The sequence below is a fragment of the Mixophyes fleayi genome, chromosome 4 (assembly GCF_038048845.1).
Source record: "Mixophyes fleayi isolate aMixFle1 chromosome 4, aMixFle1.hap1, whole genome shotgun sequence".
In the NCBI taxonomy this organism is placed as follows: domain Eukaryota; kingdom Metazoa; phylum Chordata; class Amphibia; order Anura; family Limnodynastidae; genus Mixophyes; species Mixophyes fleayi.
Genome location: NC_134405.1, coordinates 55,023,646 through 55,049,082, shown reverse-complemented (window position 1 = coordinate 55,049,082; position 25,437 = coordinate 55,023,646). Strand labels below are relative to the sequence as shown.

The 25,437-nt window shown below is 45.2% G+C and overlaps 6 protein-coding genes across 6 annotated transcripts; 3 read left to right on the top strand and 3 right to left on the bottom strand.

The window, feature by feature from the left end:
• Window positions 1-12,569: 12,569 nt before the first annotated feature.
• On the top strand, window positions 12,570-13,779 carry LOC142149852 (histone H1-like). Its single transcript, XM_075205154.1, has one exon. It carries the CDS (start codon window positions 12,582-12,584, stop codon window positions 13,272-13,274), a length of 693 nt encoding a protein of 230 aa, XP_075061255.1. The 5' UTR covers window positions 12,570-12,581; the 3' UTR covers window positions 13,275-13,779.
• Window positions 13,780-14,217: 438 nt separating this feature from the next.
• Window positions 14,218-15,197, top strand: LOC142149851 (histone H2A type 1-like). Its single transcript, XM_075205153.1, has one exon. It carries the CDS (start codon window positions 14,329-14,331, stop codon window positions 14,719-14,721), a length of 393 nt encoding a protein of 130 aa, XP_075061254.1. The 5' UTR covers window positions 14,218-14,328; the 3' UTR covers window positions 14,722-15,197.
• Window positions 15,198-15,225: 28 nt separating this feature from the next.
• Window positions 15,226-15,636, bottom strand: LOC142150679 (histone H3). Its single transcript, XM_075205875.1, has one exon. The coding sequence runs from the start codon at window positions 15,634-15,636 to the stop codon at window positions 15,226-15,228; it is 411 nt and encodes a 136-aa protein (XP_075061976.1).
• A 3,022-nt stretch (window positions 15,637-18,658) lies between these two features.
• Window positions 18,659-19,069, top strand: LOC142150678 (histone H3). Its single transcript, XM_075205873.1, has one exon. It carries the CDS (start codon window positions 18,659-18,661, stop codon window positions 19,067-19,069), a length of 411 nt encoding a protein of 136 aa, XP_075061974.1.
• Window positions 19,070-19,391: 322 nt separating this feature from the next.
• Window positions 19,392-20,299, bottom strand: LOC142149850 (histone H2A type 1-like). Its single transcript, XM_075205152.1, has one exon. The coding sequence runs from the start codon at window positions 19,936-19,938 to the stop codon at window positions 19,546-19,548; it is 393 nt and encodes a 130-aa protein (XP_075061253.1). The 5' UTR covers window positions 19,939-20,299; the 3' UTR covers window positions 19,392-19,545.
• A 567-nt stretch (window positions 20,300-20,866) lies between these two features.
• Window positions 20,867-21,868, bottom strand: LOC142149849 (histone H1-like). The gene has a single exon (XM_075205151.1). It carries the CDS (start codon window positions 21,575-21,577, stop codon window positions 20,885-20,887), a length of 693 nt encoding a protein of 230 aa, XP_075061252.1. The 5' UTR covers window positions 21,578-21,868; the 3' UTR covers window positions 20,867-20,884.
• Window positions 21,869-25,437: the final 3,569 nt, after the last annotated feature.

Sequence of the window (25,437 nt, the reverse complement as noted above, 5' to 3'; positions counted from 1 at the left end):
GCAGAGGGACTGAGAGGAGGTGAGCTGAGTAGCTGGAGAGCGCAGTTAAAAGTGATGGAAACAGAAGGTAGGAGAGCCCTGCTCAAAGGAGCGAACAATCTAAAGGGAGGGGAAGACAGACAGACACATGGATGAGACGGGAGGAAGGGGCAGAAGGGAAGAAGGGATGAGAAAGAGAGGTAGCCGACCGGTGGGAGTTTAGGCATGAGACTGGAAGGCTTTAAGGAAAAGGTGGGTTTTTAATGTTCAATTGAAGGAGGACAGATTAGGGGAAGTTCTGATGGAGCGGGGGAGCTTGTTCCAATGGAGGGGAGCGGCGCGGGAGAAGTCTTGGATACGTGCGTGAGTGGAGGTAATCAGAGGGGAAGAGAGGCGACGATCGTTGGACGATCGCAGTGAGCGGGAGGGAGTGTGAATAGAGATAAGGTTAGAGATGTAGGGAGCAGTGGAGTTGGCGAGGGCCTTGTAAGTCAGAGTGAGCAGCTTGAAAAGGATTCTGTAGGGGAAGGGGAGCCAGTGAAGGGCTTGGTAGAGTGGGGATACAGAGGTGGAACGGCGAGAGAGGAAAATAAGCCTAGCAGCGGCGTTAAGTACAGATCTAAGGGGAGCGAGATGAGAGAGGGGGAGGCCGATAAGGAGAAGGTTGCAGTAGTCCAAGCGGGGGATAATCAGAGAGTGGACGAAAGATTTGGTGGCATCCTGGGAGAGGAAGGGCCGAATGCGGGCAATGTTGCGAAGCTGGAAACGGCAGGATTTGGCGAGAGAGTGAATGTGAGGGGCAAAGGAGAGAGAGGAGTCGAGGATGACACCTAGGCAGCGGAGTTGGGGAACAGGGGAGATAGATGAGTTGTCAACAGTGATGGAGAGGTCAGAGGGGAAGGAGGTACGAGAGGGAGGAAAGACAATGAGTTCAGTTTTAGCAAGATTGAGTTTAAGAAATCTAGAGGACATCCAGGAGGAGATGGCAGAGAGGCATGTGGATACCCTGGAAAGAAGGGAGGGAGAGAGATCAGGAGAGGAAAGGTAGAGTTGAGTGTCATCAGCATAAAGGTGGTATTCGAGGCCGAAGGAGCTGATGAGTGCACCCAGAGAAGAGGTGTATAGTGAGAATAGTAAGGGTCCAAGGACAGAGCCCTGTGGGACCCCGACTGGAAGGGAGGAAGAAGGGGAGAGAGAATCAGAGGTGGAAACAGAGAAGGAACGGTCGGCAAGGTAAGAGGTGAACCAGGAGAGGACGGTACTGGAGAGGCCAATGGACTGAAGGGTGTGAAGCAGGAGCATGTGTTTTATTTGTGTTCTATTATACATACTATTGATATGTTTTTTATTAAATTGCTAATTTTATCAGCGCTTCCCTTTTCATCATTTATATCCCATGTGGAAGGAGGCATTTCAACAACTGCACTTATAGCAATTAGCAAACATTAAATCATGAAACATGCAAAAGTGTTGTAACAGTACACATGGCAGTGTATTAGATTACTAGGGAAAGTGCCACCTGCACCTTTCCTGATAAGACAGGGTGGGGATGGCGGGGATGGACATAGTGAACATTTTTGCCTATCAAAATGGCCACTGAGCTCCATTTTGTGGTTTTCATACTTTCTGTTTGTATTATAAAATGCTTATCTGAACAAAGGCCGGGCTGAGATATCTCCACATATTATGCCAGGGCGGTGTCTCAGATGCTTTCTGCACATGTAGGGGTAAGTGTACCAAGGGCCAAATTTTTCAGCGATTTAAAATCGTTGCAAATCGCTGGAGATTACTGGCGATTTGAGTCCCTAAGTCGCTATATGTATTAAGTAGCGATTTTTAGTCTGAACTGTAAAATCGTTGTTCATTACTCGTGTTTTGCATCACATTAAACTCGGCCATGTTCAGCTGAAAATCGCCATTTACAATCCAATAATCATTTGAGATTGGATGAATGTTTTACATTGAAAAGTCACGCGATTTAGCCATCTCGAAAATGTGATTGTTCAATAAAAAAATGTGCTGGGTCCTATTCTAAGCACTTTTAACCCTATTGCTGCCGGCCTGCTGCTGGTTGTGCAAAGATCAGGTAAAAATTTGCGTGGGATCCCTCCGATATTCACGCAACCAGCACTAGGCAAACCAGTCGGGGTGGTTGCACTATAGCAGGGGGACACCCGCCAGGGGTTCCCCTGCCATAATGACAAACCAACCCTGGGTTGTTCAGTGCTGGGTTGGATGCCCTAGGGAGTGGGATCCGTAAAAAAACAGTGGGCCTTCCCTCTAGGAATAATCAGCCCAATGCATAAAACATGAAGCCTCTTCCTAGACCCCTGGGCAGTGGGTGTTTGGTGATAACGGCAATGAAAGTGAAAAAAAAAAAATGCCATTTTTGTTTGTGGAACTACAAGCCCCAGCCAGGCTGTGCTGCCCTAAACAGTCTAGTCATGCTGGTGCTTATAGAACTAAAAACATCGGCATCCCCATGGCAGCCAGGTCATTCTGGCACTTGGAGAACCACAAGTGCCAACATGGTCTGACACCCATGCCTTGCTGTGACCTGTAGTTCCTCCACAAAAATGTTTAAAAAGCCACAACACCCTCATTAAAACCACTGCATTTTAATAAAAAAATAAAACCCCAATAAAAACACAAAACACTCTCTTTAATACCACATCTATTTATAAAAAAATAAATAAACCCCATATACTCACCAATATGTCTTCTTATTTTGTCAGCAGCTTTTAATCCAAAATTGCCTGTAAACCATGTCCATATAAATATGTATTCCAAAATAAGGTCCATGAAGATGTCCAGAAAATATTTGTATATCCAAAAGTCCATGCTTGAAAATTTCTTGTGTTCTTCGGGTCACATAGACCCCCATGTCTGTGATTCCACATGTAAAAGCTTGTACACAATCTTCTGATCTTCGTGTCAGAAGGATCCCCCATTTGTAAATCCAAACCAAAACATGCTTGTAAAAAAAACAAACCCAATGACAGGGAAAACCCCTTAGACTATAAATAGAGCTTTCATCTCTGTTATGGTCATTTGATTTGCGTTGCTTGTACAGTGTACAAGCCTTGTTTCCATCGTCTGTGTAGAGGGTTAGTTTCATTTTTTACAAGCATGTTCCGGTTTGGATTTACAAATGGGGGGTTCTTGGAGCCATGAGTCATTAACTCTTTGAAACCAAAAAAACCTCATTCAACCCTGAACAAACATATTGAAATAACCTTATTGCATAGTACCTGGGCCCCCCATCTCTACTAGTATCGTATTAAGGTTCAGTTGCCACTTTGACAGATATCATTTAAAATAAGAAACAGGATTATATGAACGTTAAATCATATATAACTCAATGGCTACAATTCGTCTACAGTGTAGCAGTATACATAATGTAACAAAATACACATGAAGGGTGACAATACATTAAACTCAGGAGCAGCGGTCACGGTGGATGGGATCTTCTGAAAAATCAATGATGACAGATGATTTTAGTAAGTATTTTTTTAAAATTACCCCGGGACAGCGCTTCCGATAGGAGGATGTCCCAGCAATGATTTCACTTACCTTAAAGGTCAAGGTCCGAGCAAAAAGTTTTCACTAAACACTATTCTACCAAGAGCCCTACTAACCAATAGGATCTAATTTCCGTCCTAAACAACTGAGGCGTAGTGACCCCTCAACAACTAAATAGTACCTAGAATTAAGGATGAGCGGGCTCGGATTCCGCTAATCCGAGCCCACCCGAACAGTGCGGATCCGACGGGATCCGAGCACTGTTCGGGAACTTCCGGGCGCCAAACGAATCCAAACCGAGGCTATGACATCCAAGTCTCGCGTCGGATCTCGCGAGACTCAGATGTCATAAATACTCACCTTGCGGCCGCCATCTTCATTTCGCCTGACATCCGGGAAGAGGGAGGGTGTGTAGGGTAGTGGTGCTCTGTCCTTGTGTCCAGTGCTCTGTCCTTGCTGAGTCCAGTGGTGCATCAGTCCAGTGCTCTGTCCTTGCTGAGTCCAGTGGTGCATCAGTCCAGTGGTGCATCAGTCCAGTGCTCTGTCCTTGCTGAGTCCAGTGGTCTATCAGTCCAGTGCTCTGTCCTTGCTAAATCCAGTGGTCTATCAGTCCAGTGCTCTGTCCTTGCTGAGTCCAGTGGTGCATCAGTCCAGTGCTCTGTCCTTGCTGAGTCCAGTGGTGCATCAGTCCAGTGCTCTGTCCTTGCTGAGTCCAGTGGTCTATCAGTCCAGTGCTCTGTCCTTGCTGAGTCCAGTGGTGCATCAGTCCAGTGCTCTGTCCTTGCTGAGTCCAGTGGTGCATCAGTCCAGTGCTCTGTCCTTGCTGAGTCCAGTGGTGCATCAGTCCAGTGCTCTGTCCTTGCTGAGTCCAGTGGTCTATCAGTCCAGTGCTCTGTCCTTGCTGAGTCCAGTGGTGCATCAGTCCAGTGCTCTGTCCTTGCTGAGTCCAGTGGTGCATCAGTCCAGTGCTCTGTCCTTGCTGAGTCCAGTGGTGCATCAGTCCAGTGCTCTGTCCTTGCTGAGTCCAGTGGTGCTTTTGTCCTGTGCTCTGTGCTGCAATAATTTTTTTTTTAAAAAAGTATAAAAAAAATTATTGCAGTCCAGAAACATTAATACTGCAATCTATAAAAAAAATGTTCACTGTTCTTGCAGTCCAGAAACAATAATACTGCAATCTATTAAAAATTGTTCACTGTTCCAGCAGTATTTAAAAAATAGTACTGTAACACGTGTACTGCATATAATGGAGTATCAAAATTTGGAGGATAAAGTAGGGAAAGATAAAGACCCACTTCCTTCTAATGCTGAACCTGCTGCCACTATTGATAACATAGACGATGAAATGCCATCAACGTCGTCTGACAAGGCCGATGCCCAATCTCCTAGTAGAGGGCATGTAAAATCCAAAAACCCAAAGTTGACCAAAATTACTAAAAAAAGTAAATTAAAACATCTGAGGAGAAACAAAAACTTGTCAATATGCCATTTACGACACTGAGTGGCAAGGAACGGCTTAGGCCCTCGCCCGTGTTCAGGACTAGTGGTTCAGCTTCACCCAAGGATCTAAGCCCTCCTCCCCCCCCTCTAAAAAATACTTAAGCTGTCATAAAAAACACAGCAAACAACTCTGCCTTCTAAAGAGATGGCATCACAAATCCCCAAGGCGAGTCCAAGGGTGTTGGTGGTTGCGAAGCCTGACCTTCCCATCACTGTACGGGAAGAGATGGCCCCCTTCCACCATTTGCAGCACGCCCTCTGCATATGCTGGAAGGATCACCCACAGTCCAGTTACAGATTTGGCTAATGAAGGTGTGAATGTTGTACACCGGGAGAAGGATAGTGATGTAGCTGGCGCTGAGGAGGAACTTGACGAGGATGATGCTGATGTGGTTATCTTAAATGAGGCACCAGGGGGGGAGAACAAAAATATAATGATCAGGGTGCATCCAAAAAGGATGTAAAAATATATTTATTTATATATAAAGACATATTTTAAAAAGTTAGCATACTGCTAACAAAACGCGTTAGTGTCAGGACTCTCTCACATCCGGATCGTTATTTGAAGGAGAACACATCTCCATTATCTCCAAGTAGACTATTTTGCATCATTTTGAAGATTCAGGACGAATATATTCACTCAGTGTGTATGCCGAAACTGCCCTCACTCCTGAAGTTTTACAACGGGATATCACTCCTTGGCACAACGGAACTCCGACACCTGAGAACACTCCTCCTGATACCTATTGGTATACACCACCCATGTCCACCAGCGGTGGTTTGTCAGCTATCTTCTCGGGATTTCCAGTGGTGAGATAAATACCCCAGCATTTTCACCATCTATAAGAACTTTATTGATCATTGTGGGATTATATGAGAGCCACATTAAGGAAAATTGACACATCACGCATCAGACCACGCTGAATCCTATTATGGATATGTGTTCATTCACCCTCACGTTGCAGCTGCACCTTACTATTGGGTGAGGTCTCTCCTGCTACATTTTTGTTGATTATCAGGACTTGGTCTACAATACATGTTTTTATGATACTGTGTACTGGCCAGACACTCATTTTATTATTATCTCATTGGGAATGTGTTCATTGTAACATTGTATCGGGTATTAGCCGCCATATCATTTGGATGATATACATGTGAGCTTGGTCACTTATTCTTTTTATATATAAATAAATATATTTTTACATCCTTTTTGGACGCACCCTGATCATTATATTTTTTTGTTCTACACACTTTTGGGTGCTGGCAATCTCCTCAGGGTATGCGACAAGAAGATATGTGAAGCCATGTTTGATATATAATATAATATATTGAGGTGATATTTACGGTTGTAGCATAGTGAGCATATTTGTCTGTTAGTCACCAGGGGGGGAATCAGTTGTTGTCCATGGGATGAAAAAGCCCATTGTCATGCTTGGTCAGAAGACCAAAAAATGCACCTCTTCGGTCTGGAGTTATTTTTATCCCATTCCGGACAACAAATGTATGGCCATATGTAGCTTATGTAAAGCTCAAATAAGCAGGGGTAAGGATCTTGGCCACCTAGGGACATTCTCCCTTATACGTCACCTGAATAACCTTCATAGTTCAGTGGTTAGTTCAGGATCTGTGGCTAGGACCCTCATCGGTACAGGGACACCTAAATCCCTTGGTCCTGTTGTATCCACACCAGCAACACCCTCCTCGTCAGTTTCCTCCTCGATCAGGATCGGAGGTAGTCCTGCAGGCCATGTCACCGGCATGACTCCTCTTCAATCCGGGATTCATCCGAGGAATCCTGCAGCGGTACGCCTACTACTGCCACTGCTGGTAGTCGGTCATCTTCCCAGAAGGGAAGTCGTAAGAACGCTACGTCTTTTACCAAACAATTGACCGTCCAACAGTAGTTTGCCATGAGCACCAAGTATGACACTAGTTATCCTATGGCAAAGCGGATAACTGCGTCAATAACAGCAATGTTGGTGCTAGACGTGCGTCCGGTATCCGCCATCAGTGGAGTGGAATTTAGACGGTTGATGGAGCTATTGTGTCCCTGGTACCAAATCACGTCGAGATTACACTTCACTAGGCAGGCGATACCCGGGATGTACAGCGCTTCCGATAGGAGAATGTCCCTGCAATGATTTCACTTACCTTAAAGGTCAAGGTCCGAGCAAAAAGTTTTCACTAAACACTATTCTACCAAGAGCCCTACTAACCAATAGGATCTAATTTCCGTCCTAAACAACTGAGGCGTAGGGACCCCTCAACAACTAAATAGAACCTAGAACCTCTACACCATGGGCCGGTGCCCACTAAGCTGCTCCGGGTTAAATAAATAATGGTCTTGTGCCCACCTATTAGAGGGCTTTAGTCCTGCTCACTACTGGAGGCCTTATGCCTCAACTCCCTAACTAAAGGGCCTTGTACCCTTTTCATAACTAAAGGGCATTGTGCCATTTTCTCTAATTAAAGGGCCTTGTGCCCTAGCTATCTACAAGGAGCCTGGTGCCCCTTCCTTGACTATATGGGGCCTGATGCCGCTTCTATGTACCTAAGGGCTAATGCCCAGATCTCCTTACTGTGCCGGCGCTTGTGCCCTCCTATCTGTCTGACGGGCCAAATACCCGAATTGCGGCAGGGCCTTGTGCCCATTGGTGTAAGGAGAGGGGTGCGGGCGTAGATCCAGGAGGATGGCGGTGCCCAGAAGAGCCCTACCCCGCTCCCAAGTCTTCGGAGATCATCTCCAGAGATTTCCCAGTCTGCCGACGCCACAAAGCTCTGCCGCTGTCTTCGGGTTTTGATTCCGCTGGGTCTTCAGGAAGCAGAGTAATTATTAGCCCTCACAAGGGCTCTCTACCACCGTTTCCTCTTCCATACCATCTTCTGTCTTACCTACTTATCTGCGCCGTCTTCTTCAGTCCAACGCCTTCCTCTTCTGTTTCCCGCGCCTTATCTTCGCCGACGTCCTCTTCCGTTGCTCTCCACCGTCGAACTGAACATGTGGGCACGCATGCCTAACTGGCTCACCACGGCTCTTCTCCGGTTGCCTGTAGTAACGGTCAGTTCTCCAGAGGCTCTACTTCGGTTGTACCTCCCGTGAGCTCTATCTACCTATTCTACGCTCTTTCTCTCGTGGTTCACTGGGAACTTCCCTTGGGGGCCGTGACCTGCAAGTGGAAGCCGCGAAGTCCATATTCACTTTCAGGAATCACTGGCGAACACCTTTTGCTTGTTAGACTTCGCCCCCCCTAGCAGAAGTCACGCCAATCACAGCAGAACTACCAGGATCCAGTTGTCCCTCATTGGTATCGTGACATTAATTCTTTGTATCCAAAACCTAGTCCCACTGGGAACATAAATACATAACATAAGTAGTGTAGTTTGGCAGGGTGAAAAGGGGTTATTCTGTGCAAGGAAATATGTGGAATGTATATGTATAAAGACAAATAACTTATCAGTAGGAGGACCGGAGACACAGTGATGCGTACACAGTTCCAGGCCCTGGCCATCTTACATGAGGTGTGTAAATGTGTTTCACTGGTGAGATTTGCTGACCTGTGTGGAGCCGCATTTTATATTGATCAGAGTGTGTATGATACGCATGAAATAAAAACATCAGCAAATATATTCTCTATTTGTGTACAAGCAATGACATTATTGAGTGATTACAGCCTTTTGGGAGCCGCTGACACTAAATACTACCCAGGTGAGATCTGCTCTGATTGGATTGCTCTGGTTAACTTTGTGTTAAATCCTTCAAAGTTTTGGGATGTCTCTTGGCTCTCTTTTCACTGTAGACTCTTTGTTCAAGGAAACATGAAGTACAGTAATACAGATGATTGTTGCTCCCCACGGGAGGAGTATATGGGGAAGGTGGAGACCATGGACCATTTCATTCTCAGGTGTCCTTTTGAATGTAGAGTTTTATAAGAGTGTTGCTAGTGCTCTGGGTATTCCGTGCCTTTTGGAGTTTAGTTACCCTGAGTTGTTTTTTTTTTTTTTTGCTCAATATGCTCAAGGAGGGGTTTTGAGCCAAGCTCCAATTTTCTAGTTAGCATATTGGTTAGGTACTAACCATGGAGCGCATGGTGCCAGGTTTCTATCAGACAGAAAAAGCCTTCATCTGCAAATAGCTGGTGGGTGATATTCCCCATAAGGTTTGGAAGAGAAGGGGTATGGAGAGGCTCTGGATGGAGGCGTCAGTTGGGCCAGGATCTGGCACCATCTGAGATACTATTAGTGGTGCCCAAGATCAGGGGCCTCTTTATCTTCATCTATTGACTTTTCTGTTTTATGTTAAACATATGGAAATCTATGTGGTCACTTCTAATTGTGAGGCATTGATTTTGCTGCTTTGCAATATGTACAATCCATTGTTTAGTTTATATAACAAATGTAAAAACTTATTCCGGTATTGAAAATGACTGCTCAGACGAGGTACCAACGCTGGGGATCTGCACCCCAAAAAATATATATATAAACACCCAAGGTAAGCGATGGAATACCAGATCTGCCACAAAGTACTCATGCACGGTATATACAATAAAAAGGTGTATTATTTATTAAAACATTCTAAAATCCACATTGTAATGGTAAACACAATATGACCACATGTTGGAGATATCAGTGCCAATTAGAACATATAGCAAAGTAGGTGCACCTACACGATGTTCAAAAATCTTCAAAAATGTTGGTATATAACCAGTCCAGCAACTTCTGCAACCACTCCTCTTATTAATATATGGCGCTCAATAATATATGTTGCATGGAGACAAAGTCCCTAATGATCGGGGAGCCGCAGTGTGGAGCTATAAACAGTGTGTTGTAGGAGGGTATCTTGCATGGATGGTAACAGGATTCCAAATAGTGTAATCAAAGGTATATCAAAGTCTCTTACCAGATCCCTGGCGTCATAACACAAGACCATATATTATTGAGCGCCATATATTAATAAGAGCAGTGGTTGCAGAAGTTGCTGGACTGGTTATATACCAACATTTTTGAAGATTTTTGAACATCGTGTAGGTGCACCTACTTTGCTATATGTTCTAATTGGCACTGATATCTCCAACATGTGGTCATATTGTGTTTACCATTACAATGTGGATTTTAGAATGTTTTAATAAATAATATACCTTTTTTATTGTATATACCGTGCATGAGATTTGCTGTTTGGAGGCTTCTGGGTTACCTCTTTGGTAAGTTGGCTCTCAATTTAAAAACACATATGTATGGCCCAAATATATGGGACTCTCATTGTTTAGTGTAGGACCATCCTATTAGCAAAAGCGCCTTGGCGTGGCGGATGGCTTAAACATACATTTGCAAATGTGTGCAACAAAGACTTTTGCATTTTTATCTACAGTAGAAATGGCAGATCTGTTGCTGGCTATAGCAGTGTGCTGAGGGAAAAAATGTTGTGTGTATGTTCCTTGCAGGTTAACCCCACCCTTTCAAGCACCTGTTATGGCCTATAAATTGATTTGAGCAGCTTCCACTTTTGTATTGGACTGGTTATATACCAACATTTTTGAAGATTTTTGAACATCGTGTAGGTGCACCTACTTTGCTATATGTTCTAATTGGCACTGATATCTCCAACATGTGGTCATATTGTGTTTACCATTACAATGTGGGTTTTAAAATAATTTAATAAATAATATACCTTTTTATTGTATATACCGTGCATGAGTACTTTGTGGCAGACCTGGTATTCCATCGCTTACCTTGGGTGTTTAGTTTATACACCCTCATAAGTGTTTTGATATTTTTATTTGGGTGAAGAAGCACCAATGTTTTAGGTTGGATTATGGATAATAATATGGTCATTACTAATTTATGTGTGATTTGCATTTGTAGCAAATAATTAAATACATTTCCACGGAGGAAAAATTATGTCGGAGGTTGTGGTTCAGTGAAGTTCCAGATTACAGAGAAAGCAGCGGTTCTCAGCAGTAAGCCTGGGAGGATCGAGCTCCCCACATCCCCATATGGTATCATGTACAGGTTAGCTTTACACTGAGGCAAGAATCTCCCATAACTATATACAATTTATATAGATTAGCAGGCACAATGAAGAGGCTAATATACATTTAACAAGCAATATGGCACATGGTATGAAACAATACTGAACGCAACCAAATTTGGCAGTGGTTGGTCCCAACGTCACCCGGGTTTGGCGGTAACGCAAGGAATACAGGTCTTTTTTGCAAGGTCCAATGACTGTAAGGACCTTTTAGACTGTGGTCTCTTTCCAGGTGAGGGTCAATCCAGACAGTCCATCTGGAGTTGTAACCCTTAGCCAGCTTGTAATAAATAGAGAACCACAATATGTGCCTTGCATCACTCCTTTTAGCTCCTCTTGTGGTTCTCATGGACCAGGAGGCTGGGGTACCGATAGAGACATATTATCCCAGCATCAGGATTGAGAGCACTATCTAGCGGAGAGTACCAGTAAGTGAGTTTTAACATCACGTGCCCCAGGTCTCCATACTGTTTTGGCTCCCTGGAGTCTGTAGTAGGGAGTGATTAAACAATGGAGACACCAATTGGCACACAATTTAATATAATCCTAGAAAATGTCTATAATTCCAAAATAATCACAAAATTAACCAGTTATTTTTTTGTTTTTTCTTTCCAGAAGTGCTAGCAACAACCCAGTATTTCTGGCTCCTGCAATCTGACCGCTAGTGCCCAAAAACCTGCAGTTCATACTATTAGCGGTCAGTCACTGTACCCATGTAAGGTGCTACAAAACAGGACTTATTACAATAGTATGTGACCATGCTGTTTTAGTACTGAAGATATAACACTGTGATTCTGTAACCCCTTTGTACACCATATGGCAACATTTATGGTACTTTAATCTCTTCATTATGATGGCAACACAGGATGTCAAGTTGACTAAACCGTTATTTTATAATGTGCCCAGGGCCCTGGTCTTGCCGCACCAGCCTCTCTCCGTGGTAATGATGACAACTTAGTTCCTAGACAAGAGTGTCATAAACTTGTTTGGATTGGGAGCAGATACAATCTGCCTGTGCTAACCATCCGGGTGTACAAGAGTCCTGATCATCTTTATGTCGTTCAATATGTACCCTGCTCTGTACAGAGTGTGACAAAGAGCATCTTCTTTATGACAAGGTCCAGGTGGAGAGAGAAGAGCCCCGATGGGCCATTTTAGCCTTGTAGAAACGGGGAGATGTGTCACATGCCGGGCAGATCCGACGGGGTATGGGTGAGCTGCTAGCGGGGATTCCTGGCTTCCTTAGCAGCACCTAGTCCAGCAATGACCATAAAGGGTTAGGAGAGACCTTGGAGGACGGTTGTGGTGCAGAGAACCAGCTCGCTCGTCTTCTCATTTCGTATAAAAGTCTCTTTTCCTCGGTCACGGAAACACACCGTACGAGGAAAGCTCCCCTTACACTCAGACAGGGAAGGGTTTACGTGTCTGCGTATCCGCCAATAGAAACACAGAGGAGATGGTGCCTACCAGCCAATCACAGCGCAGCCGGCAGTGTATATAAGAGGCTGCTGCCGCCCTCTATGGATAGTACTTTTCTATTTGTGTACTTGTAGTGAAGATGGCAGAAACCGCACCAGTCGCCGCTGAGTCTGTTCCTCTATCAGAGGGCGCCGGCAAGAAGAAGAGACAGCCGAAGAAAGCCGCAGGAGGAGCCAAGAAGAGCCCCAAACCCTCTGGTCCTAAAGTGTCCGAGCTGATCCTGAAAGCCGTGTCCGCCTCCAAAGACCGCAGCGGGGTTTCTTATACCGCCCTGAAGAAGGCTCTGGCTGCCGGAGGTTACGATGTGGAAAAGAATAACACCCGCGTCAAACTGGCTGTGAAAGGTTTGGTGAGCAAAGAAACCCTCATCCAGGTGAAAGGCAGCGGCGCTTCCGGCTCCTTCAAGCTGAATAAGAAGCAGCTGGAGAGTAAAGGGAAGGCGGCCAAGAAGTCTGTGCAGCCCAAGAAGCCGGCGGCAAAGAAAGTGGCCAAATCCCCTAAGAAGCCCAAGAAAGCTCCGAGTGCGGCCAAGAGCCCGAAGAAGGTGAAGAAGCCAACGGCGTCTGCCGCAAAAAGCCCGAAGAAGGCTGCCAAGAGCCCGGCTAAGAAGGCGGCTAAGCCCAAAGCTGCCAAGAAAGCAGCTAAGCCCAAAGCTGCCAAGAGCCCGGCTAAGAAAGCGGCTAAACCTAAAGCTACCAAGAGCCCGGCTAAAAAGGTGGCTAAGCCCAAAGCTACCAAGAGTCCGGCTAAGAAAGCTGCGGCAAAGAAGTGATGGAAGAGCCGCAGCCTGATATTTCTTAACTCCCCCAAAGGCTCTTTTTAGAGCCACCCAACCTCTCACGATAGAGCTGTATGCACACGATATGGTCTAGAAGGGGGACACACGGGCTATATATTGGCCTCGAGTCCTTGCACTCAACCCCATTAGCTGCCATAACTTTGGGTATTGCTGGGTGGGTTGTGAACATCCAGGGTGACTTCATAGCACTATTGCAGGAAGAGCCTGCAACCTCGCATGTGCCGATTTCTGCACCACACTGATGGGTCTGTTGAGCACTCAGAAAGGCACCGTGTCTCTTGCACCAACTGACAATCATTCGTTCTGATTTGCAAAAGCTGATTGTTACACTGCAGTCTGCAACATGACCGATCTGGTGACAAATACGTGCTTTACAGGCTGCTATAGGAGATGCTTAGCAAAATGCCAGTAACACTCTCAACCTTCGTTTCTTTCTGTACATTATGTAGATCAACGTACCTGAATTGTTAACATTAAAAGTCGGAATAAACCATTCATCAAGTTACATTGTAAATTGAATCCTAGGCTCCATTACATTTAAAATATAGTGTTATGCACGTATTGGATCGAGGAAACCCTTCCAGGAGACATCACATTGTGACTAGAATCGAACATAAGTGTACTTCTATGCACAAGTGATGTACTTTAAACAAAATAATTAGGAAAACAAACCATAAATGAAGAGCCAGACAATAAAGTGCTAATTTGCGTAGACACAACACAAATCACAATAATTACAGTATTATCAGTTTTTCTCGCTTTGGACTCTACACAAATTTATGTTTCTAGAGCCGCCCATTTCAACTTTATTTATAGGAAACGCACGCAAATGTGGAATCACGCACTATTGGACAGACGTAGTATAAGCATAACTGCACCCTTCGCTTACTGACTGGTCTGTGCAGCATTGGTTAGTTTGTAAGCTGACCAATCACGGAGGAAGCTGATTGTCCCTTCCCAGTATATAAAAGGAGGACGGAAACATTTGTTAGATTACACAGCGTGAGAATATTAGGCTGAACTGAACATGTCTGGAAGAGGGAAACAAGGCGGTAAGACCCGGGCTAAGGCCAAGACTCGCTCATCTCGGGCCGGTCTACAGTTTCCTGTCGGTCGCGTTCACCGTCTACTGAGGAAGGGAAACTATGCGCAGCGTGTGGGAGCCGGAGCCCCGGTGTATATGGCCGCAGTACTCGAGTACCTGACGGCTGAGATTCTGGAGCTGGCCGGGAACGCCGCCCGTGATAACAAGAAGACCCGTATCATCCCCCGCCACCTGCAGCTCGCCGTGCGCAACGATGAGGAGCTCAATAAGCTGCTCGGTGGGGTGACCATCGCCCAGGGAGGTGTCCTGCCCAACATCCAGGCCGTGCTGCTGCCCAAGAAGACCGAGAGCCACAAGACGGCCAAGAGCAAGTGATTTGCCGCTGGATATTTCCACTAAAGAACCGACGTCCCTACAACACAAAGGCTCTTCTCAGAGCCACCCACGTTTTCCTATAGGAGCTGATTACAGCGCGGATGTTTCCATTGCAGTTTATTTGTGTAATTTTACAGGCCATTATTTTACTTCTACACCGAGACCATGTAGCACCAGTCAATATAGATTTGTGAGCTTCCCGACAGAAAGGAGCTGTGCCGCGGGGAATTTAATGTTTGGCTCGTGTCATTTTTATGCACTGTAAGAACTCAATGTTATAGAAAAAATTTGTAGCTTAGCGTGGGTGTAACGTTTGCACGATATAGGCTCTTACCAGTATACAAACTGGAATGACATTTGTCTTTACATACCACATAAGCCAATAAACAGCGGATGTTGCAGACTCTTATAAAGTAATATACAGATAATGCCTGAGCTCGTTTAGAAGGATTTGGTGGCTCTGAAAAGAGCCTTTGTGTTATGTATGTAGATGTACGGATTATCTTATGCCCTCTCCCCGCGGATTCTGCGGGCCAGCTGGATGTCTTTGGGCATGATGGTCACCCTCTTGGCGTGGATGGCGCAGAGGTTGGTGTCCTCGAAGAGCCCCACCAGGTAAGCCTCGCTGGCCTCTTGCAGGGCCATGACTGCCGAGCTCTGGAAGCGCAGGTCGGTCTTGAAGTCCTGGGCGATCTCCCGCACCAGACGCTGGAAGGGCAGCTTGCGGATCAGCAGCTCAGTGGATTTCTGGTAGCGGCGGATCTCTCGGAGAGCAACTGTCCCGGGACGGTAACGATGCGGCTTCTTCACGCCGCCTGTAGCTGGGGCGCTCTTCCGGGCGGCTTTAGTTGCCAGCTGCTTGCGGGGAGCTTTCCCTCCGGTAGATTTACGGGCTGTCTGCTTGGTCCTGGCCATTGTTCTAATACAAGTGTGTAACGAATTAAAGACGGAACTGTCTTAACACATCTATATATACACAGTGGTGCGCTATGATTGGATGGTTTAAGACTCTTACTGATTGGTTCACGATTTCTCGTTTCAGATTTTAAAAAGCCCGCCAAGAATTTGTGTTTATTTTTTCTTTAATTCTTCAATAATGTCTTTCATGTGCAAGAATATAAGTTATCTTAACCTATTAATGTATTAGTATGCCATCTTCTGCGCAATTAATTTAGTAAGGTCTTAAAGCCTTTAAATTTAGACAGCTTACAAGAACATGTTTACTGCTTTACAATCATTAAATTAGCTATATTGTTTATTTATTAGTCCAATTAGACGACAAGATAATTACCATACCAATATTTTACATATATTATCCAGGACCACAATTCCAGCCTTCATTTAATATATAAAGTACATTTTATATACATGAACATTCTTAATGTGTTTAGTTAAATTTATAAAATCAAGTAATCTTTCCTCTTTTTTTGTTGTTAAACTTTCAGCATATATACGTAATTAATCCTTCACAAAACAAGTACATGAAGTTACACAGGACCAAATCTTTTGCCCCATCCCTGATGCAGTATAGTTTGGTCTGACACACCGTTCACTCACTACTTATCCACCCAGCAAAGAACCGAATGTAGGTACAAATTACACACAAACCTCCACAATTGGCTTCTTTCTTGTTTAATTATCTTAGTGACTTGTTAAAAGTCTGAAAAGAAAGTTTGTCATGTCTCTAATAGAAAGTAAAACGTGATCTAGTCTTAAATTGTAATGATGGAGAACCAGTGCCCAACGGGATATGGGTAGGAATCTAAGTTTTAGGAAGAACATCAGTTTCAACCAATCTTATGATTTTTATTCCATAACAACTGATGGTTCTTTTGTGTGCTTTTTACTGATTATTATTAAAAGAATATTAAAAACAGGGACCTTTTTTCTGTAATCACTTCTCAGAATCTGCTAATAATCACGTATAGAGGATCTGATGAAAAAAAACTAAGTTTTACGTATTCTATACCCCAAGCAAATGTTCACAAAGCAGATTATTTTGCAATGTAGGATAAGACATTGATGTAAATAGATCGTACACGTTAGTGATCACATTTCATTAAATGCAAACCAGCCTTGTTACTCGTCTCTGGTGTCCTAACCTTAATTCTCTGAGTAGCACACTCAGGAAAATAATACCTCATTGGTATACATGGTGTTGTTTAAGGAAATCTGGAGAAGTACCACTGGTAGTCTTCCAAATGAGATGGGTGGTTCGAAAAATCAGTGTGGAGCAGTATGGGCATAGCCTTACAGAAATAAGGAAGAAGATTCGGAGATGATAAATCTATCACAACACATGGGTCGTCGGGGAGAGAGGTGATGCAGAGATGGAGACAAACGAAGATCTGCATTCAGCAAACAGCCAGGGAACCTATACTTGATTAAACATATGGCCTATACTGTGAAGGTAGTAAGTTATCTCCTCCATGGCCGCAATTTGCCAAATCTGCTTTTTAAGCGTAGACAGAAACGGGGCAGCGGGGCTCTTGGGGAGGTGTTCTTATAATTTAGAGCTAAGAGGGATTTGGCTGCTGCTAAGAAATGTGCAGCTAGCTGTCTAGGAAATGTATCTAGGTCTTGGGGAGGGATAGCACAGCAAGAATACCCAGGATCCATCACCACCGGTGTCTCAAAGAAGCTGTTCATGAGTCTATAACCCATTCACTTTACTGGGCACCATTCCGTTCTTCTCCAATTGTCCAGCCAGTAAATATACATGGACAGCTTCTCCCCTGGTTTTTAGAAGGTATTCCTAAACGTGTGCAGTAAACCAGTCATGTCTTGGGGAGCTGTAACCGTCTCTCCCAGAGTGGAGAAGTAGTGACCAATGGTTTGATTTTTTTCATGAAAAATTACAACGCTTTAAACACATATGAAACTTTGTCACTTAATTGCATAAAATGTATACAGTAAATACTGGAGAGTGGGGATGTCAAGTGGGCTGAACCTTTACTTTTCAACAAGTCTGGCATCTTGCTCTCCCCACATCATATATCATCATCTATTTATTTATATAGTGCCACTAATTACGCAGTGCTGTGCAGAGAACTCACTCACATCAGTCCCAGCCCCATTGGGGCTTACAGTCTAAATTCCCTAATATAGACACACACTCACACAGACAGAGAGGGAGACAGACAGACAGAGACTAGGGTCAATTTTTGATAGCAGCCAATTAACCTACCAGTATGTTTTTGGAGTGTGGGAGGAAACTGGAGCGCCTGGAGGAAACCCACGCAAACACAGGGAGAACATACAAACTCCACACAGATAAGGCCATGGTCAGGAATCAAACTCATGCTGAACATCAGTGCTGTGAAGCAGAGTTGCTAACCACTAGGCCACTGTGCTGCCCCATATATTATTATTCCTTTTATAGTACAGCACATTATTTACAATATATAATACACAGAGACAACTTATTTGAGACAGTCATAAAAGATTTATAATTTAAAACCACTGATTATATCATTAATGAAATCAATAAAAAATGTATTGTGGAGATATGAAGACACGATAAGTGTATATTTCATGTGTATTTGAAGACGTTGGTATATTTGGACCTTAGTACTGCATTGCAGTATGTGGTGCAATATCACCACCGTGTGGTGAGTATGTGTATCTACTTGTTATTTATTCCCTCAGGATTACCAGACATAACTTCCCGGGTGAATTACATCGTAATGATCATATCTGAAACATGAAAATAAAGCTTGTTGTAACTAATTTACTTTTAAGCTCTGGCTGATCACTTATATTAATAATAGCAAAGTACTAAACAGAAATATTGGCGGGATTTTTGAAACCTGAAATGAGAAATCGTGAACCAATCAGTAAGATTTTTAAATGATCCAATCACAGCGCAGCACTGTGTATAAATAGATGTGTTTAAGGGCTGCGGCTTAAACTCCTAGTACACATCTGTAATAGAACAATGGCCAGGACCAAGCAAACAGCCCGTAAATCTACCGGAGGGAAAGCTCCCCGCAAGCAGCTGGCAACTAAAGCCGCCCGGAAGAGCGCCCCAGCTACCGGCGGCGTGAAGAAGCCGCATCGGTACCGTCCCGGGACAGTTGCTCTCCGAGAGATCCGCCGCTACCAGAAATCCACTGAGCTGCTGATCCGCAAGTTGCCCTTCCAGCGTCTGGTGCGGGAGATCGCCCAGGACTTCAAGACCGACCTGCGCTTCCAGAGCTCGGCAGTCATGGCCCTGCAAGAGGCCAGCGAGGCTTACCTGGTGGGGCTCTTCGAGGACACCAACCTCTGCGCCATCCACGCCAAGAGGGTGACCATCATGCCCAAAGACATCCAGCTGGCCCGCAGAATCCGCGGGGAGAGGGCATAAGATAATCAGTACATCTACATACATAACACAAAGGCTCTTTTCAGAGCCACCAAATCTTGGTAAACGAGCTCTGGCACAACCTATATATTAACCATTTATTTGTAAGTTTAAGCGACTGTAACACATGGCGTCTCTACGTAGTGACAAACATGAATTGCTGCCATCTTCTGGTTATAGCCTATAAACAGGCAGGGAGAACAAAAAACACTCCCGTCAAGTTGTCAGTATTCACCATTAAATATAGTTCCTAAATGATGTGGGGAGGGAACTTTTTCTAGGGAAGGTAAAGCTACGTGTATACTGGTCAGAGTCCACACACTAACTGCAAACATGTTGCATGACATATTGAGATCTTAAAAGTATCAAATGAAAACAACCGCATTGTAATCAGCTCTTATAGGAAAACGTGGGTGGCTCTGAGAAGAGCCTTTGTGTTATAGGGACGTCGGTTTTGTAGGGGTAACATGCAGATCAAATCACTTGCTCTTGGCCGTCTTGTGGCTCTCGGTCTTCTTGGGCAGCAGCACGACCTGGATGTTGGGCAGGACACCTCCCTGGGCGATGGTCACCCCACCGAGCAGCTTATTGAGCTCCTCATCGTTGCGCACGGCGAGCTGCAGGTGGCGGGGGATGATACGGGTCTTCTTGTTATCACGGGCGGCGTTCCCGGCCAGCTCCAGAATCTCAGCCGTCAGGTACTCGAGTACTGCGGCCATATACACCGGGGCTCCGGCTCCCACACGCTGCGCATAGTTTCCCTTCCTCAGTAGACGGTGAACGCGACCGACAGGAAACTGTAGACCGGCCCGAGATGAGCGAGTCTTGGCCTTAGCCCGGGTCTTACCGCCTTGTTTCCCTCTTCCAGACATGTTTTTTCAGCTTAATATTCTCACGCTGTATAATATAAAAAATATATCCGTCCTCCATTTATATACTGGGAAGGGACAAACAGCTTCCCCCGTGATTCATCAGCTTACAAACTAACTAAATCTGCTCAGGTTCATGTACAGACCAGTTAGCAAGTGAAGGGTGGAATTATGAATATACAACCCGTCACATGATATATCTGTCCAATAGATCGTGGTTTGCATGCACTGCACATAAATGAAGCAGATTTAAGCGCTGCTGAAAAAAGTTTTGCATCAACGTGTGTAAAGAGAAAAGAATGGTCAGAATGAGTGCTGGAAGTTTCCTCGATCCAGAACATGCTCTAATCTATCTTTACAGTATATTTTAAATGTAGTGGAGCCTAGGATTCAATTTTAAATAGAATTTATGTAAATGGTTTACTCCGACTTTTAATGGTAATTCAGGTACGTTGGATCTATAGTGTACAGAAAGAAAGGTATGTTGAGAATGTCACTGGTATTTTGCAAAGCATCTTCTATAGCAGCCTGTAAAGAACTGATTTGGTACCAGATCGGTCATGTTGCAGACTGCAGTGTAACAATCAGCTTTTGCAAATCAGAACGAATGATTGTCAATTGGTGCAAGAGACACGGTGCCTTCCTGTGTGCTCAACAGACCCATCAGTGTGGTGTAGAAATCGGCACATGCGAGGTTGCAGGCTCTTCCTGCAATAGTGCTATGAAGTCACCCTGGATGTTCACAACCCACCCAGCAATACCCAAAGTTACGGAAGCTAAAGGGGTTGAGTGCAAGGACTCGAAACGTATATGATTGGCCAATATATACCCCATGTATCCCCCTTCTAGACCATGCAATGTGCATACAGCTCTGTCGTGAGAGGGTGGGTGGCTCTGAAAAGAGCCTTTGGGGGAGTTAAAAAAGAAAGATCAGGCTGCGACTCTTCCATCACTTCTTTGCCGCAGCTTTCTTAGCCGGACTCTTGGTAGCTTTGGGCTTAGCCGCCTTTTTAGCCGGGCTCTTGGCAGCTTTAGGTTTAGCCGCTTTCTTAGCCGGGCTGTTGGCAGCTTTGGGCTTAGCTGCTTTCTTGGCAGCTTTGGGCTTAGCCGCCTTCTTAGCCGGGCTCTTGGCAGCCTTCTTCGGGCTTTTTGCGGCAGACGCCGTTGGCTTCTTCACCTTCTTCGGGCTCTTGGCCGCACTCGGAGCTTTCTTGGGCTTCTTAGGGGATTTGGCCACTTTCTTAGCCGCAGGTTTCTTGGGCTGCACAGACTTCTTGGCCGCCTTCTCTTTGCTCTCCAGCTGCTTCTTATTCAGCTTGAAGGACCCGGAAGCGCCGCTGCCTTTCACCTGGATGAGGGTTTCTTTGCTCACCAAACCTTTCACAGCCAGTTTGACGCGGGTGTTATTCTTCTCCACATCGTAACCTCCGGCAGCCAGAGCCTTCTTCAGGGCGGCAAGAGAAACCCCGCTGCGCTCATTGGAGGCGGACACGGCTTTCAGGATCAGCTCGGACACTTTAGGACCAGAGGGTTTGGGGCTCTTCTTGGCTCCTCCTGCGGCTTTCTTCGGCTGTCTCTTCTTCTTGCCGGCGCCCTCTGATAGAGGAACAGACTCAGCAGCGACTGGTGCGGTTTCTGCCATCTTCACTACAAGTACACAAATAGAAAAGTACTATCCATAGAGGGCGGCAGAAGTCTCTTATATACACTGCCGGCTGCGCTGTGATTGGCTGGTGGGCACCATCTCCTCTGTGTTTCTATTGGCGGATACGCAGACACGTAAACCCTTCCCTGTCTGAGTGTAATGGGAGCTTTCCTCGTACGTTGTGTTTCCGTGACCGAGGAAAAGAGACTTTTATACGAAATGAGAAGACGAGCGAGCTGGTTCTCTGCACCACAACCGTCCTCCAAGGTCTCTCCTAACCCTTTATGGTCATTGCTGGACTAGGTGCTGCTAAGGAAGCCAGGAATCCCCGCTGGCAGCTCACCCATACCCCGTCGGATCTGCCCGGCATGTGACACATCTCCCCGTTTCTACAAGGCTAAAATGGCCCATCGGGGCTCTTCTCTCTCCACCTGGCCCTTGTCATAAAGAAGATGCTCTTTGTCACACTCTGTACAGAGCAGGGTACATATTGAACGACAGAAAGATGATCAGGACTCTTGTACACCCGGATGGTTAGCACAGGCAGATTGTATCTGCTCCCAAATCAAACAAGTTGATGGCACTGTTGTCTAGGAATTAAATTGCCATAGTTATTGTGAAAAGAGGCTGGTGTGGAAAGAGCAGAGTGCTGGGCACATTGTTAAATAATAACTGAGTCAACTTGATATCCTCTCTTGTCAGCACTTGCAGTTTTATGTCTTTGATAAGAGCAGGCTATAAATTACTGTCAATAAATGTTGTCCTTCTTGGGGATCCTCTCTCATCAGTAATAAAGCAAATATTAAAGTACCATAAATTTTGCCATGTGGTGTACAAGGGGGTTGTAGTATGAAAGTGTTATTTCTTCAGTTCTAAAGCAGCATGGTCACACACTATTGTATTTAGCTGCAGATATAGAGAATGGGCAGCAGTTCCACGGCCATTTGTAGGAAGTTGGCTGGTCCAGGGGAAGGGAGCCAGTCACCTTCCTTGCTTAAAAAAAAAGGGTCAGGCAGCCTCATTAGGTCACAGGCCTACAGGCAATTTTCCCGGTGAGGCCTATGACCAATCCGCCCCAGGGCACAGTACAATGTGACTGCAGATTTTGAAGAACACTGCTAGCCCTATTATTTCTATTTCAGAAATGACAATTAGCAATGGAGCAATGCCACATAGACTGTAGACTGGCAACAACACTGGGACCTCTCCTGTGTCTGTGTGAGCTATAATAACATACCCACATGTTCATCAGTGCCATTCACTTCCTGAAGCAGTTCTCATCAGAGTCATTATACAGTACTATAGATATCCCACTGCCACATAAACAGTGACTGTACCTGATGTCACCACGCTTCTGGTGAGCACACAAAGGGGCCTATTTATGAAAGGTTTCCCCCCTTGTATAATCCCCGAAACTGTTGTTTTCGGGGATTAAACACTAATTTACTATTTATGATAGCAGCATCGCAGCTAATAATTAATTAACTTTTCAAACATGATAATGTACGACAGCTGAAGTTTCAGTGCTGTCAGCTCTGCTCCGAAGAGCAGAGCTGGACAGCGCATGTGTGGAGGGATCACATGATCCCTCCCTGTCACTCACCGCTCACTCTCTGCAACTATAGTTGCAGATCGAGGGCAGAGATGTCTGTGCGCATGCCCGGGGGTTTCACGAAGATTGAGTGGTAAGTATGATTTCCACTTCACAGGAACAGCAGTTTTTCGGAACTGCTGTTCCTGTGTTGCTTTTTAAATAAATATGAGAAATAGTTCAATCCTTATCATTACGATAAGGATTGAAAACTAGTTTTCATATTCTGCGAGTTTTGATAAATGTGCCCCAAAGTCTTTAGGGCTGGAGTAAACTTTTCTCCTGACTCTTGAAATCCTCGGAGCGGTTCATACAATTATTCAAGCAGCCCCAGCTAGAACCGTAATCCTGACCAGTTTGTAGGACACCAGAGCTGTCGGTGCTGGTCCCTCTGTTGAGTCCCCTCATTCTCCAACACTGTCACACACCCACAGGGAGGAGCGGGTGATACCATGACCAATGAACCAAAGAAAAGATATCTGAGGAGGGAAGGGTATAGCAGCAATATCATTTCTGGAAGCAGAAGAACCCCGCCCCACTCCATGTATGGCCCCCACATGTCTGACTAATGGATGCAGGGATGCCAATAGAAATTGTGGGGCCCAGTACAAAGGAAACAGGAAGGGTCATCCCCCACAGCTGGCATATAATAGGAGGTTTGAGTCACCAGAACAGAGCGAGGATCCCAAGTAAGATGCATCCTTCAGGCTGGTTTAAAAAATACCTAGATGATTGTGCAGTAAATTAATGCACAAACTTAAATCATAATCACAGAGTTTTATTAAATAGTGTTCAGCAAAGCTTAAAGTGTACCTACTGCTTACACAGAGTGAAGCCACTTTGTGGGCTCACAAGTAAACTGATATGCTGAACTCTCGCATCCATAAATAAATGTCTCTCCTGGAGATAGGTGACTATTACACTTCAACGGTTTATAGATAAATCTCAGTGCAGTGTGTGTCACTAAGGAGGTATCAGCACCTGCAAGTATTGGCACAACTACACAAGGAGGCGCGGAGTCTAACAAGCCACCAGTTTTCACCAGGGACCCCCGCAAGGAGGCTTGGACTTCGCGGCGAACAACGTGCAGGTCGCGGCCCTCCCAGGTAGCTACTTGCGAGATGGCGGAGATATTCTTGGTCGTACAGGTTGGAGCCAGGAACCAGGCGGGCAGATAAGGTACCGAATCAGAAAGCGAAGAATAGTCAACAGGCCGAGGTCAAACCGGAGAATACAATGCTGGACAGAAGGGAGATCCAAGAGCGAGGTCAGAGAGAGCCGGGTTGGTAACAGGTATCAGACAGGATATATAAATATAACAGGTAACGCTGGAGGCTAGATAACTAGTTGCTCTGGCACCCTAGTGGTGTCAGAACAGGCTATTTATAGGAAGTGGCCATCCCTTATTGGTGGGCAGTGGTTCGGCGGTCAGACGCGCTGACCGCCGACAGGAAGCCCAACAACGCATCCCGTTGCTATGGTGATGGGCGCGCATGCGCACCACGCCGCCGGAAGAAGCGTCTCCATTGCTTAGCAACGGGGCACTCAGAAGAAAGCAGACGTCCATCCCTGCTTAGCGAGGAGGGGCAGTTTTGGGTTCTGATTTGTTTTGCCAAAACACCTGACGAAAGGTTTTGGTTCTGATTTAGGGTTTTGGGTTCTGATTTATTTTTAAAAAAGCATAAAAAGCACTAAAATCCAGTTTTTCGTTTTTTTTTTCACTCCTACACTATTATTAACCTCTATAACATTCAATAACAATCATTTCCACTAATTTCCAGTCTATTCTGAACACCTCACACCTCACAATATTGTTTTTAGTCCAAAACGTTGTACCGAGGTAGCTTTCTGGACTGCGTAGTGGAGTGGCAGCTTTCTGGACTGCGTAGTGGAGTGGCCCCAGTACCCAATTTGGTACCGGGGCCACAATACCTCCTCCAACTGGTCTCAATTCCACTGCACATATGGCTGCTCCTCCATCCTCTGCAGCATATAGAGGGTGCAGTTCTAGCGTGTCAATACCTCTTGTTTTCGATCATGACAGTGCATTTTAAATATTTTTGGATTTGGCCCAAACATGTAATTTAATATCTGATACGCAGCTATCTGGACTGCGAAATCATGAAACATGCAAAAGTGTTGTAACAGTACACATGGCAGTGTATTAGATTACTAGGGAAAGTGCCACCTGCACCTTTCCTGATAAGACAGGGTGGGGATGGCGGGGATGGACATAGTGAACATTTTTGCCTATCAAAATGGCCAC

Excerpts from the sequence above, each read along its gene's own strand:
- LOC142150678 (XM_075205873.1), top strand. The coding sequence starts at position 18,659 with ATGGCCAGGACCAAGCAAACAGCCCGTAAATCTACCGGAGGGAAAGCT.
- LOC142149852 (XM_075205154.1), top strand. The coding sequence starts at position 12,582 with ATGGCAGAAACCGCACCAGTCGCCGCTGAGTCTGTTCCTCTATCAGAG.
- LOC142150679 (XM_075205875.1), bottom strand. The coding sequence starts at position 15,636 with ATGGCCAGGACCAAGCAGACAGCCCGTAAATCTACCGGAGGGAAAGCT.
- LOC142149849 (XM_075205151.1), bottom strand. The coding sequence starts at position 21,577 with ATGGCAGAAACCGCACCAGTCGCTGCTGAGTCTGTTCCTCTATCAGAG.
- LOC142149850 (XM_075205152.1), bottom strand. The coding sequence starts at position 19,938 with ATGTCTGGAAGAGGGAAACAAGGCGGTAAGACCCGGGCTAAGGCCAAG.
- LOC142149851 (XM_075205153.1), top strand. The coding sequence starts at position 14,329 with ATGTCTGGAAGAGGGAAACAAGGCGGTAAGACCCGGGCTAAGGCCAAG.